At 36.5% G+C, this 18635-nt stretch overlaps 1 protein-coding gene across 1 annotated transcript in view; it reads right to left on the bottom strand.

The window, feature by feature from the left end:
- LOC124619688 (WD40 repeat-containing protein SMU1) overlaps nucleotides 1-18635 on the bottom strand; it is a 105573-nt gene that overhangs the window by 6291 nt on the left and 80647 nt on the right. The window contains exons 9-10 of the mRNA XM_047146238.1: nucleotides 8880-9063; nucleotides 5694-5846 (exon numbers count right to left, since the gene is read on the bottom strand). Of these exons, the coding sequence (XP_047002194.1) occupies nucleotides 5694-5846; nucleotides 8880-9063 (337 nt within the window). The remainder of the gene's footprint in view (nucleotides 1-5693; nucleotides 5847-8879; nucleotides 9064-18635) is intronic.

Genomic DNA, 18635 nt, shown 5'->3' with positions numbered 1-18635 from the left:
GCAGTGGATGGCCAATGAGCTAATAAATATTAGAGCCATATGAATTAGTGTTTATGGATGTTACTTTTAAGGAAGAAGCAACTGAAATCACTTAATAAAAGCAAATCTTTCAGTCTAAAATACACAACAGTCGGGTTCCTTGCAGAGTATACATTTTTAGCAATCATAAACAATTACACAGCTGTCACCAGCACACAATAATGTAATCTGTTGACTAGTAAATGTATGTCACTGACATCCATCTGCCATAGGATTTTGTAACATGCACTGTAATCAAACACTGTGAAATAATTTGGAGCAAATGATCTACTGACAGAGACAGCATGGTTTCAAAAAATCTCATTCTTGAAAAACATGCATGGCTCTTCATTCACACAAAGTAATGAGTTCTATTGACAGAAGATATCAAATTAATTCCATGTATCTGGAGTTCCATGTTCTGGACACTGTTTTCATGCCTATGGAGTACTATTGCAGTTGTCCAACTGGATTCAAGATTTTCTGTCAAAAAAGTCACAGATCATACCAAATGACATAAGCTGAAATGTAACTGATATCTGGAATTCCCCAAGGAAGTGCTATAGGCCCTCTGCTGCTCCAAAATCCAAGCAGCTCTCTCAGATTGTTTATAGATGATGCTGTTGTTTATCATTAAGTAAACATATGATAAGATCAAAACAAATTGCAAAATTATCTAAATAAGACATCTATATGGTGCAAAAAATGGCAATTAAATCTAAACAATAAAACATGTGAGGTTCTCCATATGACTGCTAAAAAATTGTGTTAAATTTTGGTTGAATAATAAATAACACAAATTTAAGCATTGTAAATCCAACTAAACACCTAGTAATTAAAATAACAAATTTTTAGAAGATGCAGGAAAAATCTACTGAAGTGGCAGCATATACTACACTTGTCCAACCCCTTCTGGCACATTACTGTGTGGTATGGAATTCTTACCAGAGATAGCATTGATGTAAGACTTCAAAAAAGTTCAAAAAGCAGACAGCTCATTTGTGTTATTGCAAAGTAGGGGAGAGTGTATCACAGATATGATAAGTGAGTTGGGATAGCAGTCACTAAAGCAAAGGGGTTTTACATTGTGGTGAAATCTTTACACGAAATTTCAATCACAAACTTTCTTCTTTGAATGCCAAAATATTTTGTCAACTCCCACCTACCTAGGAAGAAATGACCATCATCAAAAATAAGATAAATGAGAGCTCACAAAGAAAGATTTGGGAATTCATTTTCCTCGTGTGCTATTTGAGACTGGAATGGTAGAGATATAGTCTAAGAGTGGTTCTACAAACACTCAAGTGTTAATGACAGAGTAATCATGTTATGCAAATGTACAATAAATCACAATTACATCCCTTCTGTTTTTACCTCTTCGAAAATAATACCACTGCCACCTTGCCACTGTCCGCTCCTCTGGGGGAGCTTCTGCTGGAGATGAATTTTGTGAAGGTCGACCCCAATCAGTTGCGCCAAGAAAACATTGATGCTATGTGCAACACGACTGAAGAGAGTCAGCACACAACTTACCATTATAGAGAGCGGCATCCTTACGCATACTGAAGACTGCAGTACATTCGTTTCTGTGTCAACAATTAGCTGTGCTAAACATGTGTTCCCAATGGATTCTGCACAATTTAATCAAAATTCAAAAACATGCTTGTGCCAAAAGATATAACAAAATGCTTAAAAAAATTAACACTGTGATAGGAAATGAAACTTTAACAGATTTGTATGATCTTGCATTACAAAACAAACCAAAACCAACGCAAATGGTTTGCAGGCAGAGCACTTCCAAGAGAATGATCTCTCATTCCTGTGGTTACACTGGCCATGTCAAAACCATTACTTTAGTGGATCAAAAAACAGTTAATACATGTATTTGATTGCTATAGGTCTTTGAGAAAAATCAAGAAAAACAAACAAAATTAATATATTAAAATTTGGTAATTTACTTTTATTCTGTCCATCTCAGTTGCATTAACATAAAATTCAGCCCAGAAATGAACAGCTGTGAACCTATCATCCCATGGCAGCACGTCTCAAATAAGCAAATAAATGAAAAGCTCAATACTGTGTATGTTCTATAGAATCCTGTAGGACACACACACTATTGTGTTTTTCATTTATTGTTCATTCCCTTATGAGAAATTTTTTTTTTTAATGTAGACACTGATTTTCACATCATGAAGCTGCCAAATCTTTTCAAAAGGTTGTCTTTAAGGTACAAACATCAGACTGGAAAAAATGATATCTGAACTGTGTAAATTTTAAAGATGAGTATTTCGAGGAACAATAAGATAATTTCTACCAAAATACATTCTTTTTTAATTGATTCTGTAAAAATGTAAAAGGCAGCCCTTATATCTTATTTCAACCAACTTTGTTCCTACTCTGCTTACATCTCCCTATAAATTTTTTATCACAGTCTTCTATTTTGCTCTTTCCTCAGTCAACATTCATTTCTATTATTTTCTGTGTCAGGTCTTATACTGGTATAAGATGTCCCTGAATATAAGACGATCCCCCATTTTTTAAGACAGTCCTTGAGAAAAATAGATTTTTAATGTGTTCTAACTAATCAAAACTGATTCACTGTCTTAAAGTATCTACCAAAAAGTTAACATTATGCCTATTATAAACTAATGCCATTGTCTACATTTTGATAATACTAGGAGAAATAAAATAAACAAAAAGAAATGCTTTACATTAATCTTTGGACCATTTTCTTTTCTATCTTTCTTGCTTAGTAACCCTGTAGTCCGTGATGTCACTATTTTTAATCATAATCATCATCATCATCCTAACAGCAAAGCTGTGAAATTTATACCTTCATCATCACAAATAATTGGCAGTTTCTTCTGAATATGTTGCTATTTCTGAGGTTGCTGCTATGGTGAGACCTGAGAACACAGTTTTTTTTTTTTTTTTTTTCCAAATACGTATCAGATTTCGCTTCTTTACTGACATGAGAATGTTACAACAATTCCAAACAAATCGCCGCCCACTGCTCTCTCATTGGCTGTGTACAAACAGCTGAAATGCCCCCTTTCATTCCCGTCATGTCACGGCAAGCATCAACAACACTGCAACAAGAAATGCTTCAGTATGCCACCGGCCCCATCTAGACTTTTACCATCTCCTGCAGAAATGAATACTATTGTTGAGTATTTGTCCAATTTTTAAGTCAGTTTGATTCTGACTACAAGTGGATTCAGGCAAACTGCAGTTTAAACATGGTCGATGTTCATAAAAAGCCAAAGTATGTAGTAAATATGCCCACGGTTGGCAACACGACGACATTTGCTGCTTGCTCACTGCTCAGCTCCCCGCAATCGTGCTTGCTCTCAGCCAAGCTCATGTGTCCGTTCCACTTCCAACCCTTTCTTATTGCTGAGCCTGAATAACTGTGAAAAACAGACTGCAATATCTTCTAGTGTGCAGGTCATATGTAACAACACCAACTAATGCATATGTAAAAGATCACAAGTATGATTCCGTCCCATTCTTGAGCTTTCCCTTGTCCCACAATCTAGTGACATTTGTTGGTACTATCTCCACAACAGGTCTAGCCACTGCAATTTATTCTTGCGAAAACAATTACAGTCAGTTTACTATGATCTACTTACTTTGTTAGACATTTCATTCTGGATTAATTTTCCTTCTTATTCGAGACTACATGTCACCATCATGTTTAATGCTGATTAAAAGCTGGTAACATTTTTACCTTGTGTTCTAATACATGAACAGCGACCGAATTTCTCATCTGCCATCCACTTTGTAAATCATTACAGCCTCTCATAACCAAATAAAATACAGGCCTGGGTTATGAATCAACTAACGGAGGACAACATTTATGTTTTTGAATGCTACCTTTACTTAAAAACCTGCATTAATGTTTGTATACAGTATCCATACATGTACGAGAATGTTTATCACAAACTTGTTTTGTAAGATGATAAAATTTAATGCTATTTCCTCCCGTGTTTCACAAAATTGTCAAATTTTAACCACTGCTATAAAACTGTTGTAGTGGTTAGTTCATTGTGAGTATCATTTGCCAAGCCCTTCCCTTCCGAATTCTTCAAAATACATCTGCACGATCTCAATAGCCAAAGCTTCATCTCTAAATGTAAGATGACCCTTATAAATGTAAGACTACTACATTACTAAACAATGTAAAAATGTTGACATCACTACCATTAGTTTAATCCGCGTTAAGACAATCCTAGATTTCTCAAATTATGACTTTGGAAAAAAACCTTATAATCGGTACTTTCACCCATCTGATTTTGATTCCCATTTCATTTTTTCTTTTTTGATCTCCGTGTCTCCAATAGCTTTCCTTCCAAAATCCTCTGTCGGTTGATCCTGGTTTTTGTTTGTAATTTTTGAGGCACTCTATTTAGCAGTGTTGTTCTTACTGCAGGATCCTAACCAAGTATCCACCTGGCCTTAAAACATTTGTCACACACACCCTTTCTTTCATCATATTTAAAGACCAAGAGAGCTCATATAAATGTTCTAGAGTTGTTCTCGATTTATATATCACGACTAGATCTTAATTAAGTTCAAGATATAAAACTGCGAATATTTTTGATGTTTTTTTGCTGTCCAATTAATATAAAAAATCTAAATGTCTGCTACATTTATGCTACAGTTTCCCAGTTGTGAATATTTCTCATTTTCCCTGTTATTTTATTGTATGCCTTTTTCTATTTTTTTTTTATTTGCTTCTTATCGCAAAATTGGTTGTGTTTGAGGTCACAATTCATTTCTACTGCCTTTCTAAACACTAAGTTTTCATGCAGTAAGTGCAAACCTTTATCATCACTATCTAATCAAAGTTTAAATCAAACATAGGAAACTCCAGGCTGGAATATCAACAACATTAGGAAATGGATAGAATTCTACTCACCGTGAAGATGACATATTGAGCTGCAGACAGGCGCAACAAAACACAGTTACATATTTCGCTTTCAGCCAAAGCCTTCATTAGAAAAGAAAACACACACACATCCATACAAGCAAGTAAATCACACACATGACCACCGTTTCCAGCAGCTCTGACCGGAATGCAACTGTCATGCTGAATGAAGCAAGCAATCTGGAGAGGGGCTGGGAAGAGTATCAGTTACTTCTCCGTCCCACTCCAAATTGCTGCTTTCATTCACCATGACAGTTGCACTCCGATCTGAGCTGCCAGAGATGGTGATCATGTGTGTGTAAGGTGTGATTGTTTGTGTTAGAGAGAGAGAGTGAGAGAGAGAGAGAGAGAGAGAGAGAGAGAGAGAGAGAGAGAGAGAAGGCCTTTGTCGAAAACTAAATGTGTAACAGTGTTTTCATTTTGCCTGTCTGTAACTCAACGAGTGACAATCTATCCTTTTCCAAATACTGTTAATCAAAATTTCATCCATGTGTTTCACATTTCAGTGGACAAAATAAGAACAAGGCAACCACTCAACTATAGCAGAGTATGGGTGTGGACCATAGCAAGACGTAACGGAAAATATTATTCACACTGGCTTTCAAGTCTCTGCTCTTTTTTTCTGGTAAATGTACACACATTCACATATGCAACCACACAGAAATCATATTTCGGTGCATAGTTTAAGACAGAACACCATATTACTAAACAAATAAGTGATCCAAACAGGAGACGTAACACTCACATTTAGAGTTCTTTCCAGTTTACCAGAGGCTGTTGAGAAACAATAAAGCACAAGATCTTCACCAACACAATATATCCATTCACCACGTGGCGAGAGAGTAGCACACACAAAATCACCACCTTCACGCTTACCGCTGGAGAATGAACGTACAATCTGAAATAAAATTAACAACATGAACAGAGTATACCCATTAGGAAGGCTATACATACAAAGTAACCAATAAGAATCACTTAATACAGGGTAAGAAAAAATAAAAAGTAGTAAAATACACATTGAAATCACAATACAGCAACTGCATGCATGGGTAAGGTGAGTAGATCTCAGCCTGGTGGTGAAAAACTGATTAAAATGATTCATTCTTTTGCACAATTATACGAAATTTCAAATGGAATCTGGTTTCTGCAATCATCCGCAGTCTTCAGCTCATTTAACTGACAGTCTAGTTTTTGGAAAGTGCTTGTGAATGAGCTCCTACTTCCTCTTATGATCTGAAGGTGGTGAGAAATTGTCAAACTGGTAATTTCCATGTGGAATTTTATACAATTGTGCCTAACAAACTATTTTAAAAAGAATTTTATCAAACACAGCTGTCTACAACATGACAAAAATGTGATTTTTCCCCACAAACACAAAGACTGAGTCATTTAGGTAACAAATGCATCTTTTTTTTTATGTTGTCACCTGTTAGGTCAATCCACTTTTGAGCAGATTCCATTCTGAGTGTAGGTCACGAAGTTCTGCAACATACGCACTTCCAGCTATCATAACCCATCATTGGACTCAAAAATTTGTGTAAATCACAAATTCTTTTAGCCCATTTAGGGAGAAAAGGTAACAACTAATTGAATAGTTGAGGTGATGAGTCATCAATACTACATCGTGCCAGCAGTGCACTTTACTGGTGAGAGGGGTTGAGTCACTCCACTTCCCATTACCAAATTTCTTTGGTTGTGAGAGGTGGAAGTCACTGTTCGTATTTTCCCAACAACTGATACTGCAAATTTCTTAGTTTTGTTATAATTCTATCCTTCTACACAATAAGACAGATCCCTTCTGCATGTCAGAAAAAATTGACTATAATCTTTACAGCACTTAAAACACATTCCATTTTAGTGTAAGACCATCAGCCTCCAATCCACATGTTTGTTGTTTTGTTTCAGGCATGAAGCAACAGAAACACACCATTCACAATGACAAATCAATGCATCACGCCATTTAATACTTTTTAATGGTCCAAACATGCTTATAAATTGTTTTCACATTTGTTTTTGTTCAGCATTAAATAAATATGGCATTCTTATTTCAGCTATCTTCCTGATTGGTAATCATTCCATTTAAAATATACTGTGCTTTTCTTCTGACGTGTCTCTGATGTAAGCTATTCCATAAACTTTAATAGCCAATTTTCCAGTGCCATATTATGGACTTCCATTTTTTCATTTTTTTTTTACCTGTTGTTGCAATTTTGGGATATCATTCATACAGATAACCTTCAAAATAATTACCACATTTATGTTTAAAAACAACTATCCATGTTCTAAGTGTTAAAAAATCAATGTGAAGAACATTTACAATATTCTTTAGCTGTGGATAATTTTCCACTGTCCTAAACATGAAAATTTATGAATGCACAGTACTACATATATTTAGACAAAACATAAAAAACTAATTTTAACAAGCACATAAAAACTATATATTTGGAGATCAAGTTGAAACTTCGCTTAAATTATTGTGCAACATTTACCAACAAAAATACAACGAATTTTCATTGATATCAATGCCACCTCTGCACCACGTCAAGTACCTTAAACCTCACTCTTTTATTCATAGCTGCTCATAATCTTAAATGTATTTGTTCTACATATTTTTCTTTCACCTGCTTTCTTCAGTTTTAACAGGTGAGTTAACAATGACAATTTACAACACGATTTAATGGCTTTCTCAATTTGTTCTGGAAATGGTCCCCTTAAGTACATGACTTATGTCCACAACATACAAGGAGCTGTGGGTCCAAGACCTACATGTAATATATTAATCCGGTCAATTTAAAAAAGGAAGGGAACTAAAGGTTCAATGTCACACTGTTGACAGACATTACAGACAATATGTGCTGAACTGAGAAAGGAAATTGGTCATATCCTTTTCAAACATACATTTTTGGGATTCTACTAAAGAGATTTAGGGAAACCGCATAAAATCTAATATATACAACTGAACAAGGATTTGAACCATTATGTGAGGTATTGGTGAGAGTGGAATAAATGCTGAACAGTGTTGTACTGAGGCATTCTATATGTTGATCTTTCAGAAAGAAAAATAACCATTCACATGCCACAGTTACACTAAAAATTATTTATTATCTTGAAACTGGTTCTTTATCACAAAATGAGTACAAGCACATAAACTTTTTCCTACTGCACTAAGCCTAACAATCCTCATTTCAACTTCTGACAACAATAGCATTTGCTACGACCGTTAGTCATGAGAATAATGTGCCAACTACATGTGCTCCACACCTCAAAAAACTGAAGAGCAATTAAGGCACAGATACCTTACATATGAGGGTCCAGCGTTTTGTCAGCATAACACACTACTAAAATGTCACTGATAATTATGTTGAAGGAGCTAAGATATACTAAAAAGAAGTTGGTTACTCACCATACAGTTCTGCACATTTAATGAATCATAAAACATAACATTTGATACATTTACATAAAGTAAAAAAGTCATAATAATGTATGTAGAAATTAAAAGTTATCGGCTCACTGGCTACCTTTTCAAAGAAATAGCACCTTCAAGACATTACAATAACTGTAAAAAGAGCTTATGTTTGCCTTAATAGCAATCATAACACATACACCCTTAAAAGTGGTTGTTCACCAGTAAACTGCCTAGACTTCACAAAAATCAGTTCCTATTTAAAATATATACATTCTGAATAATTAGCAACAATGAAGTGTCATGCCTTTTCATAAACATACCATCAAGTGGGAATAAAAGGATTATAAGCTATTATGTCTAATTAATCTGGCTAAGTGTCCCAATAGCAATTTGTACATTCATCTGCAGTAGCCTAGGTCATTTATCAATACAGCCATTTCTGTGATTGTTACTATTAAGAGTCAGACTGTAGTTTCAGCAAACAAAAGAGCAACCTATGATAGAGGAAATCTCATAACTTCATACCTGTCCTTGCATGTTCATGATGACAACAGTATTTGATCGATTACATACAACAAAATGTTCAGGGTTTTTGGGTAAGAGGTGTATGCTGTTAACTGTTATGTCAGCTGCTCCCAGTGATTTAAAGGTTGCTGTGCACTCAGTTGATTTTGTGCTCCATACCTTCACTGTACCATCAGATGATGCGCTATAATATATAAACAAAACACCTGTCTAAGAAACACTGCAGCATTTTTTTAAAAAGTCTGTAACAAGCAATCATATTAATGCAGAAATATACACTTCATGAGTAATTCATACATTGTGAAAACAACACTGAGAATAATACATAGAATTTTCACAAAAACTGCTATTATTTTTCTGCAAAGGCAGTACCACTTAATATAGAGAAAATGAGTAAATAAAACACTACGTGATACAGGACATTTAAAGAATGGTTAAGGTGAATCAGTTAGTTCAAATTCTCTATTATATATGGCAATAACAGCTAGAAACATTTTAGATTGCTTTCAATTCTCAATTTCAAAAACTCTCACTCTGTACATTATTGAAAATGAAACTGCCTGAAAACTTACTCTGTGTATTTCCATTCATCAGTATCATAGAAGATAAAATTTTGTGGAAGTTCTTCACTTACACACTAAGTAACTGGAAACAAATGTTCTACAATAATGTTGGTAACAACTTCAACTGAACAGCAACATGCATAAATATACAAAGTCAGACAAATCAAAATGAAAATCAAGTGCCAATAACAGGTACATTCTACCAGGGGAGCAAGCTGACCGCTGACACCACTAAAGGAATGACGATGGCATAGGCTACTTGACCCACATGTGTACGAAGGGACCTACTTCCCAAAACAGGCATGAAAAGCTACTACAGTGGGACAAAGAAGCCATAAGAGTAGATAAATATATTAAAAATAACACTACAGAAGTTTAAAAGTTGTAAAACACTGTTAGTAACATGGTAAGCCAAATTTTACACAAATAGCCCAGTCCATTTTCTGTGTCTAAGTAACTGGTAATAAAGTACAAATTAAATAAAATTTGCATGCATAAGGGAACACACAAGAGAGAAAAACAAAGATTACACACACAGCGAAAAGTGTAATCAAGAATCCTGAATATAACAAATTGCAATTTATAACTGATGAAGGTGTTCCACAGAGTGACAATCAGAATAGGACAACTACAAGTCATATACGTAACAGTATGTATGAACAAAGCAATACTAACATGGGCAACAATAACTGGATGATGAACAGCCTCTATTGCCAGTGAAGAAAATGTTTCAGCACATAATCTCATCCACATCTTAATACACATACAGCTGATGACATACCTCAGAACTCCAATATAAGTCACGGATCAGTATATATGTTACAATCCTCAACCAGTTGCTGTACTGTAAAGTGCGCAAAGTCGGAGACAAAATACTTCAAACAAGAGCAGAAATAGAGATTCTGTTCATATTGCAAATATTTTCTTATACAGTAGAATGTCAATGGGTGAAACGTGATACAAGCCCTATGAACCATATGATCAAAAAATGGAAAATCCAGAATGAAATAACAGTATGAGTATTAAGATAGACTACTACTATTAAACATGTCTTTCTGCTATCCAATGCCTCCTCTAATGGTGACTAGCAATCTATCCTAGTTTCATACAGAACCATATAATCAGTAAAAAAATGTATTACTTTTATTAACTAAATGATATATTCCACATTATTGCAATATATTGTGAACATGATCTATAGAACACCCTAAAAACAGTCACTCAAGTCACAGCATACTTCTTGTTATGTCTCAAACACAATGGTCTTCATTCACTCCCCCTGAGTCATCAATATCATAATTCAGTGTAGTCATAACAAAATACCTATCACTTCTTGTTATATAAGGCTGTACAAAAAGGATGCACTTAGCAAAACAATGCTACACTTACTGATGTAGCATCTAACACCTGAAAATTAACTTCGATGTTACATACAGACAAGAAAACAAAATTTATGACAGCCAACAGTATACCTACATTTGTTTACATCCTCTACTAGAAATCGGGTATGGGATGTATAGCAAATACAAACCGCAGATGTTTACAGACAAGCAACGAAACAAGATCAAAAAGAAACAAGATGGAAAAATCCAATTTATTAAAAAAGTAGATGACATATGATTGCAAGGTGGTGGTGTTGGTGATGGTGGGGGGGGGGGGGGGGGGGTGGGAGAGGGGAGCAGGCAATGCTTGCCACATCTGTGGCTAACCACATGTGCCACTTTGATTATGTCAAATATCAAGCTCCACAGAAATCTCTGTCTCCATTGCCCCAGTACAGATTTCACGATTCTATGTTTTCCAATCTGGGGTTGGCGAGTACTGCCAATACTCTGTAACTGCAGGTTATGTGCAAACTTCAGCAATTATAGTGTGGCACGGTAGCGGAATGTTGTGTGTCATACTGCCTGAGTACCATGATGGTACAAACTTCTGTTAGACTAAACACTACACATCATGGTATGCAATGTGGTGATGGGGTGGCTGGCTGCTGAGACAGAATGGAAGTTAGCAGGCAACCTCTGGGGAACCTGTCCCATGCCATTTGTATAACGCTTACCCAGCCAATGAAGGCTCTGTCGGGGTGGACACTGGAGGCTCTGTCTGGATGTATTCCTTGTTCTCATACCTGCTCACAGGATGTTCATGGATCCCATTACACACAATAAAAACACTTCCTGCCGCTAGAGTGGACAGTTAGGTACTACTTAATACCCAATTCGTTAAGAGAAGTCATGAGTTTAGCCCACCTGAAAACACACTGTGTAAGATGTAAGATGATGATAAAGGGACAACTCAACTGCCATGATGTGTTTTGCTAATTATAAAATGAAGAGGGTACACTGGAAAGCTTGACATCTTTCTACATTTAGAAGCCTTTATATTCCTTATCAGGAAACCTCAAGGAAGTGAAATGCCTCTAAAGTGGGATACTGATAGTAGAGACTACTACTTAACATCAAGCAACACTGGTGCAAACTGCAAAACAACTTGATGAGTACCAAGTCATGAAGGGGCTAAGTAACACCTTACATTTTAGCACAGATTCCCTGACTTGTAGCAGTATAATAGACTTATGACACTAATAAATTAAAAGAAAAATGGGAGATCGAGGCAGTGAAATGTGTACGTGTCATCATGGGAAAAAAAAAAAAAAATCAATGGTGTAACTGCAGAGAACAGCTACATTTGTTATTTTGACTTTAAATATGTCTTTTCTTTCTGAAGGGTTTATCTGCTTCAGAGTCCAGCCCTAGACAGCAAACACATTAAGAAGTTAAAAGACATTTTGAAGTTTTCCTCCTAAGCTATTGTTGACAGGTATTCACTTTATTACACCTTGCACGACTGGCTAATTCTGGCCTTGCAGGTCATTACCAAGAGCAGTGGATGTCAATGTATTGTTCAATTACCTGTTATTGTTCAACATATTGAAATCTACTGCACTTGAAAATGCCCTTTAAGACTAAATTTGGCCAATTATGTAAACTGTAATAAAGTAAACACTTGTCAACAACAGCCTATGAGGAAAATTTCAAAATATCTTCTAACAAAGATACGGCTGTGGTACACCTCATGAGGAAATGATCATTTCAGGTGTTCAATATACCAACATTTTGGATTCACTACGCCATTATGTAAAGATTGGGCAACTTGCAAAACATGGACCAAAGCTGCCCATGACCTTGGCATCACATGCATGTCTCTGCTGTCATGTGTTATAATTTTGACAGAAGCCTTGCTCTTTGAAGGTGAGATTGTCCCATTTACTTTGGAAAGAAATCTCAGCACATCAATGTAAACAAACTAATGATGTACAGCAAAGTAAAAAAGATGTTTAAGGCAACAGCCACCTATTTTTAATTCCCAGTACATAAATTTAATGTGTGTGTCTGCCTGTGGCATCGTAGCTCCCAAATGAAAGGTCCGATTGTAATCCAGTTTTTTTATTTTTTATTTTATTTTAAGCTGGTTCAATCAAGATGGTTCTTAGCTATGTTCCATGAAAGTTTGTGCAGTCAATCAAACTTCATAAGCTGAATTAAGTACAAATGTTTTCCAGCAGCGAGCCCTTTTAATATATGCTACGTAACACATAAGAGCAACATCATCAAGTTATGTAGTACCAGATTATAGAGTTCAGAAAGATCTAAAGAAAAATCCATGGGAACATATGTTCATCTTCATGACTGACCATCAATGATGATTTTTGCCTTTTGAAATTGCCCACTTCAGCAGCTACAAAGCAGAAAAAGGGAGGTTGTGACTCAAAATAAAATATAAACATATGCTCTTGCAGATGTTTCTGTAATTTTTTTTAAGGTCTACAATTCAGTACTATGTCAAATGATTTTGCCCTAATAGTTAAGGCAGCCTATTGCACGAGATCGCATGGCAGCTGACTTTCTTCCAACTTGATTTAGAATAATCACCATTGCTTATTGCTTATGTTATTTAAATTAGCTAAATATATACTAAATTAATATCTGAGTGAATTAATAAAACAAACATCACATAAGTTACAATGGTAAAATATAACTATAATTTTATGTTTAATGTGTTTTAATTATTAATAGTACTGCAAATGAGAATTGCAAAAGTATTCTAAATATAAAAATATTTTTAAATAATGAAGTACGACACTCAGTACAAAATTAGAGTACTAAAGAACTGTTTCTCAGTCTTTGCAACTCTGCTAAAACCAATCTGTTAGATGGATTATTAAACAGTTTCCTTTGATTGAATTTACAAATAGCAACACCTTACAAGCTTTGTAAACACCTTAAGGTCACATAATTTTGCCCTTCCACAAAAGTACTTATGCCTAAATAAATGACAGCTTTTTCCACAGTGGTCCCTAGCAACTTAAGGACAGTAACAGACCCAACTTACAATTATCAGAAACATTATTTGTTTTATGTTGCCATACTCTCTAAGACCTTGAAATGTCAGACTTCGGTGCCTTTCTGGAATCTATCCATTTTTGTCTTTAAAGCTCTCCCTAATCAATTTGTCATTGAAGTCCATAAATATCTTTTTCACACAAATTCCTCTTGTTCTAATTGATCTATTCCAATCCAGTTAAATAAAAAGTTCAAAAAGCATAAAATAAAACTTAAATTAAAAATTTAAAAAAGGACAAGAAACCCTAGAATTAAAAAATAATATGTGTTGCAACTATATGTTTAATGTAAGTAGTAATATTTTCATGCAGGTGGGACCACTTCAGTAGACTGATAAGCAAATAAAATAATAACAGAATACATCTAAAAATAATAAAATATGAAATTTAAATACCAGTAAGCTACTTAGGCAACGCAGGTAAATATCAAAACAACATCAAAATGTTACTCTGAGAAATTTGCAATATAGACACAATCATTAACAAAGCCTGCGCTCATAAGACAGCCCATTTGGGGCACAGCACATGGCCACACCCCAGGTGCCACATACCACGCACTGCACAACTTGTGCGATTTAATTAAGTGTGATTTATACGCTATCATCAAACCACTGCAAGGCATAGGCCTCGTAAGCTAGATTAATGTGTGAAACTAATCTCACTTGTGTAACTAGGTAAAAATACGATATAAAATAAATAGGTTACTCTATTCTTTAACAATGTTAGGCTACTAAGAGATGGATTGGTTTTGATATTTTATATAACAAGTAATTATAACTTCACTCTCTATTTTGAGGTGTGGATGTGTGACATATAGGACTAGTAGAGACGACGTCAAACAGAAGAGGCTTATACCAAGCAATAATGAAAGAATGCGTTCTAGAAAGCATAGCTGCTGTTAACTTCTTTTTTTATTTATAGGTTTTTGTGTTTTTTGTTTAAGTTTTCAACATTATCATTTGTATCTGCTGCAAAAAAGATGATGCCAAATTACAGATATCAGTGATGAGAAAGAACACATGGGTCTGCCAACACACTTGCAGTGGCACAATAGCTACAAAGCAGCCTAACTCCTCTAAGTGGCTAAAAAAAGACCACAGCTACAAAATAACGCACAGCAAACCGCAACAACCTGACCACCCTGTTGCTGAGCGTGCCACCCATCATGACATTCCCCATTTCAACGACTGCTTCAAAGCCTGTGCCATCTGGATCCTCCCCACCAACACCAGCTTTTCCAAATTGCACAGGTGGAAACTCTCCCTGCAATGTATCCTACGTACCCATAACCCTCCTGGCCTCAACCTACATTAGTCACTGTCCTTGCCCACCTGGTCCCTTTCCTGTTCCCATTCCAGCACAACACAGCCCTCTATCCCACCAACGCACCCAGTCTTTTTACTTCTCTCCTTTTCCGCTACCCCTCCTCCTCTCTCTGTTGCCTTTCATTTAACCTTCTGACAACCTAGCTGCCCTACTCTCCACTTCATCCCTGCATGCTCCCAGCAGCACCTTACTGTCCCCCACCCCTAACCTGCTATCACTATATCACTATCCTTACCCCTCCTCACCCCAGGCTCCTCCTTACCCCCACCCGGTTGCCTCTCCCATAATCCGCTGCTGCTCACAGTCTAGCTCCAGCTGCCAGGGACTGTGGTCATATCTGTGTGTGTGTGTGTGTGTGTGTGTGTGTGTGTGTGTGTACAAAGGCCCTGTTGGCTGAAAGCTAACTTTCCAACAGTCTTTCTTGTGTCTTTCTGCGACTCAGCAACTCTGCTATATGGTGAGTAGCAACTATCCTTTTCATAATATTGTTACATTCCATCCTGGATTTTCCTTTGTTTGTAACTATCAATGACTTACACACTATGTTGTATGAGGGACAATTGCAGCCACAAGTAGACATCTAGAATAATAACTGCTTGGCTGCTCCTGTAAATAATTTCTTAACAAGCAGTTTTGTAACCTAACAGCCACATCATCAGGTTCGATGTGTTAAATCAGAAAAAGTGTTACCTACAATTGTTGTGATATTATAGTTACAGTCAACAGTGTGATACAGGGCAAGTAATTAACATGTTGAATTTTAACACGAAAGTTGCAATATGGATGTTCTAGCCCAGCAGTTGAATGGAATGGACAGTGTCTTGAAAGGAGGATATAAGATGAACATCAACAAAAGCAAAACAAGGATAATGGAATGTAGTCTAATTAAGTCGGGTGATGCTGAGGGAATTAGATTAGGAAATGAGGCACTTAAAGTAGTAAAGGAGTTTTGCTATTTGGGGAGCAAAATAACTGATGATGGTCGAAGTAGAGAAGATATAAAATGTAGGCTGGCAATGGCAAGGAAAGCGTTTCTGAAGAAGAGAAATTTGTTAACATCCAGTATTGATTTAAGTGTCAGGAAGTCATTTCTGAAAGTATTCGTATGGAGTGTAGCCATGTATGGAAGTGAAACATGGACGATAACCAGTTTGGACAAGAAGAGAATAGAAGCTTTCGAAATGTGGTGCTACAGAAGAATGCTGAAGATTAGATGGGTAGATCACGTAACTAATGAGGAAGTATTGAATAGGATTGGGGAGAAGAGAAGTTTGTGGCACAACTTGACCAGAAGAAGGGATCGGTTGGTAGGACATGTTCTGAGGCATCAAGGGATCACCAATTTAGTATTGGAGGGCAGCGTGGAGGGTAAAAATCGTAGAGGGAGACCAAGAGATGAATACACTAAGCAGATTCAGAAGGATGTAGGTTGCAGTAGGTACTGGGAGATGAAAAAGCTTGCACAGGATAGAGTAGCATGGAGAGCTGCATCAAACCAGTCTCAGGACTGAAGACCACAACAACAACAGCCCATTATTAGTCTTTTTTCGCATTAGAATGGGAGGTGACGTCTTGACAGTTCTGCGGTTCTGATGGCAAAAAAAAGGAGAGGGAGAGATAGAGAGAGAGAGAGAGAGAGAGAGAGAGAGAGAGAGAGAGAGAGAGAGAGAGAGAGAGAGAGAGAGAGAGAGAGGGAGAGGGAGAGGGAGAGGGAGAAGAGAAAAAGGCACATTTCAGGAACTGGGGATCTATACTTTCTGCTTACATGATGACCCACTAACTGCACCGAGCGGGGTGGCACAGTGGTTAGCACACTGGACTCGCATTCGGGAGGATGACGGTTCAATCCAACGTGCGGCCATCCTGATTTAGGTTTTCCGTGATTTCCCTAAATCGCTCCAGGCAAATGCTGGGATGGTTCCTTTGAAAGGGCATGGCCGACTTCCTTCCCTGTCCTTCCCTAATCCGATGAAACCGATGACCTCGCTGTCTGGTCTCCTTCCCCACAACAATCCAACCCCACTAACTGCATTATTTATTCATGGACAAGGAAAGTTCAGTTCTGTCCATGTTGCAACTTTAATGTCACGATTCACCATGTAAGTAGTTTTCTCTATTCTTCACTATTGATTGTAGGTATAATTCGACCACAATTGTAGTGAAAACTCTTTGGTTGGTTGGTTTTGCGGAAGGAGACCAGACAGCGTGGTCATCGGTCTCATCGGATTATGGAAGGATGGGAAAGGAAGTCGGCCGTGCCCTTTCAGAGGAACCATCCCGGCATTTGCCTGGAGTGATTTAGGGAAATCACGGAAAACCTAAATTAGGATGGCCGGACGCGGGATTGAACCGTCGTCCTCCCAAACACTCTTTGTATTTAGCATATCTAACCTTATGATGTGCCTTCTACACTACAAAGCTGGCCATTAACTAAATTATTTACAAGAGCAGCCACGCCGTTTTATTCCACATGTGTATGAATTCTTTTATACCATTCATCAAATACTATAAAAACATTCAACTCTCACCTAGGAAGAATTATGGCTGTTATCAGATATGTTTATCATTACACCACCTAAAATACCAATTGTTTTAGCATAGTAATGTAGTGAAAACAAACAGTTTTCCTTTTGACAAGTTAACAATTATGAAAGCACCAAATTTATGTCTAATATTAAATTTTGCAGTAAGAGATTTAGAGTTTAAGTTTCTTAGCCAAACTTAAAATTTCAACATTTAAAACTCCAGCTTCTTACTTTGCCTTTTCTTTAATCATCCTTTTCTATCTTGGAGCTCTTATTTCTTGGACTGTTCTCTCTTGAAGACTGATCATGTTGTTTTCATTTTCACCTGATTTCTTCTTTTTTAAGGTTTGTATTCTTTTCGATGAAGCATTCTTCACAGCTAGTATCAATGATTTTGTAATGTCTACATTCAGCTGTTTCTCATTATTAAATAAACTGCTTGATTGCAAACATTTCTTGTAATGTCCGCATTCAGCTGTTTCTCATTATTAAATAAACTGCTTAATTGCAAACATTTCTTTCTGCAACAATTGTTCTACTTCTCTGATTTCAACAACATATCTTTGTCAACAGAAAAGCCTTTTCAACTGCAGCATTTCCATGAAACGTGCATAACACCATCTGTACGAACCTGATGTCATCGTTTGCACTTTACAGTAAATTCACCAGAAGTGATTAAGTTCGCCCTTCTTAGGACTGTACTGTTTCATTTGTATTTCAGAGTATCCAAAAAATTTAAAATATTTGCTCTTCACTGCCCCTGTTTCTTGACACACATTCTTCCAATGCAACTGTCACTCGAAAATTTCTTAAAATGAAAATCCTCATAACTTCTGGAATAAACACGAGCCACCTTTGACAAACTTTAATTTCAAAGGACTCTCCTCAGCAATTTTTAGATACACACTTTGCAAAACATCTGTGCAGTCATTTCTGAAAA

This window comes from Schistocerca americana, chromosome 6, assembly GCF_021461395.2.
Source record: "Schistocerca americana isolate TAMUIC-IGC-003095 chromosome 6, iqSchAmer2.1, whole genome shotgun sequence".
Taxonomy (NCBI): domain Eukaryota; kingdom Metazoa; phylum Arthropoda; class Insecta; order Orthoptera; family Acrididae; genus Schistocerca; species Schistocerca americana.
Note: the sequence above shows the minus strand (reverse complement) of the source record. Positions and strands in the feature narration are given on the sequence as shown.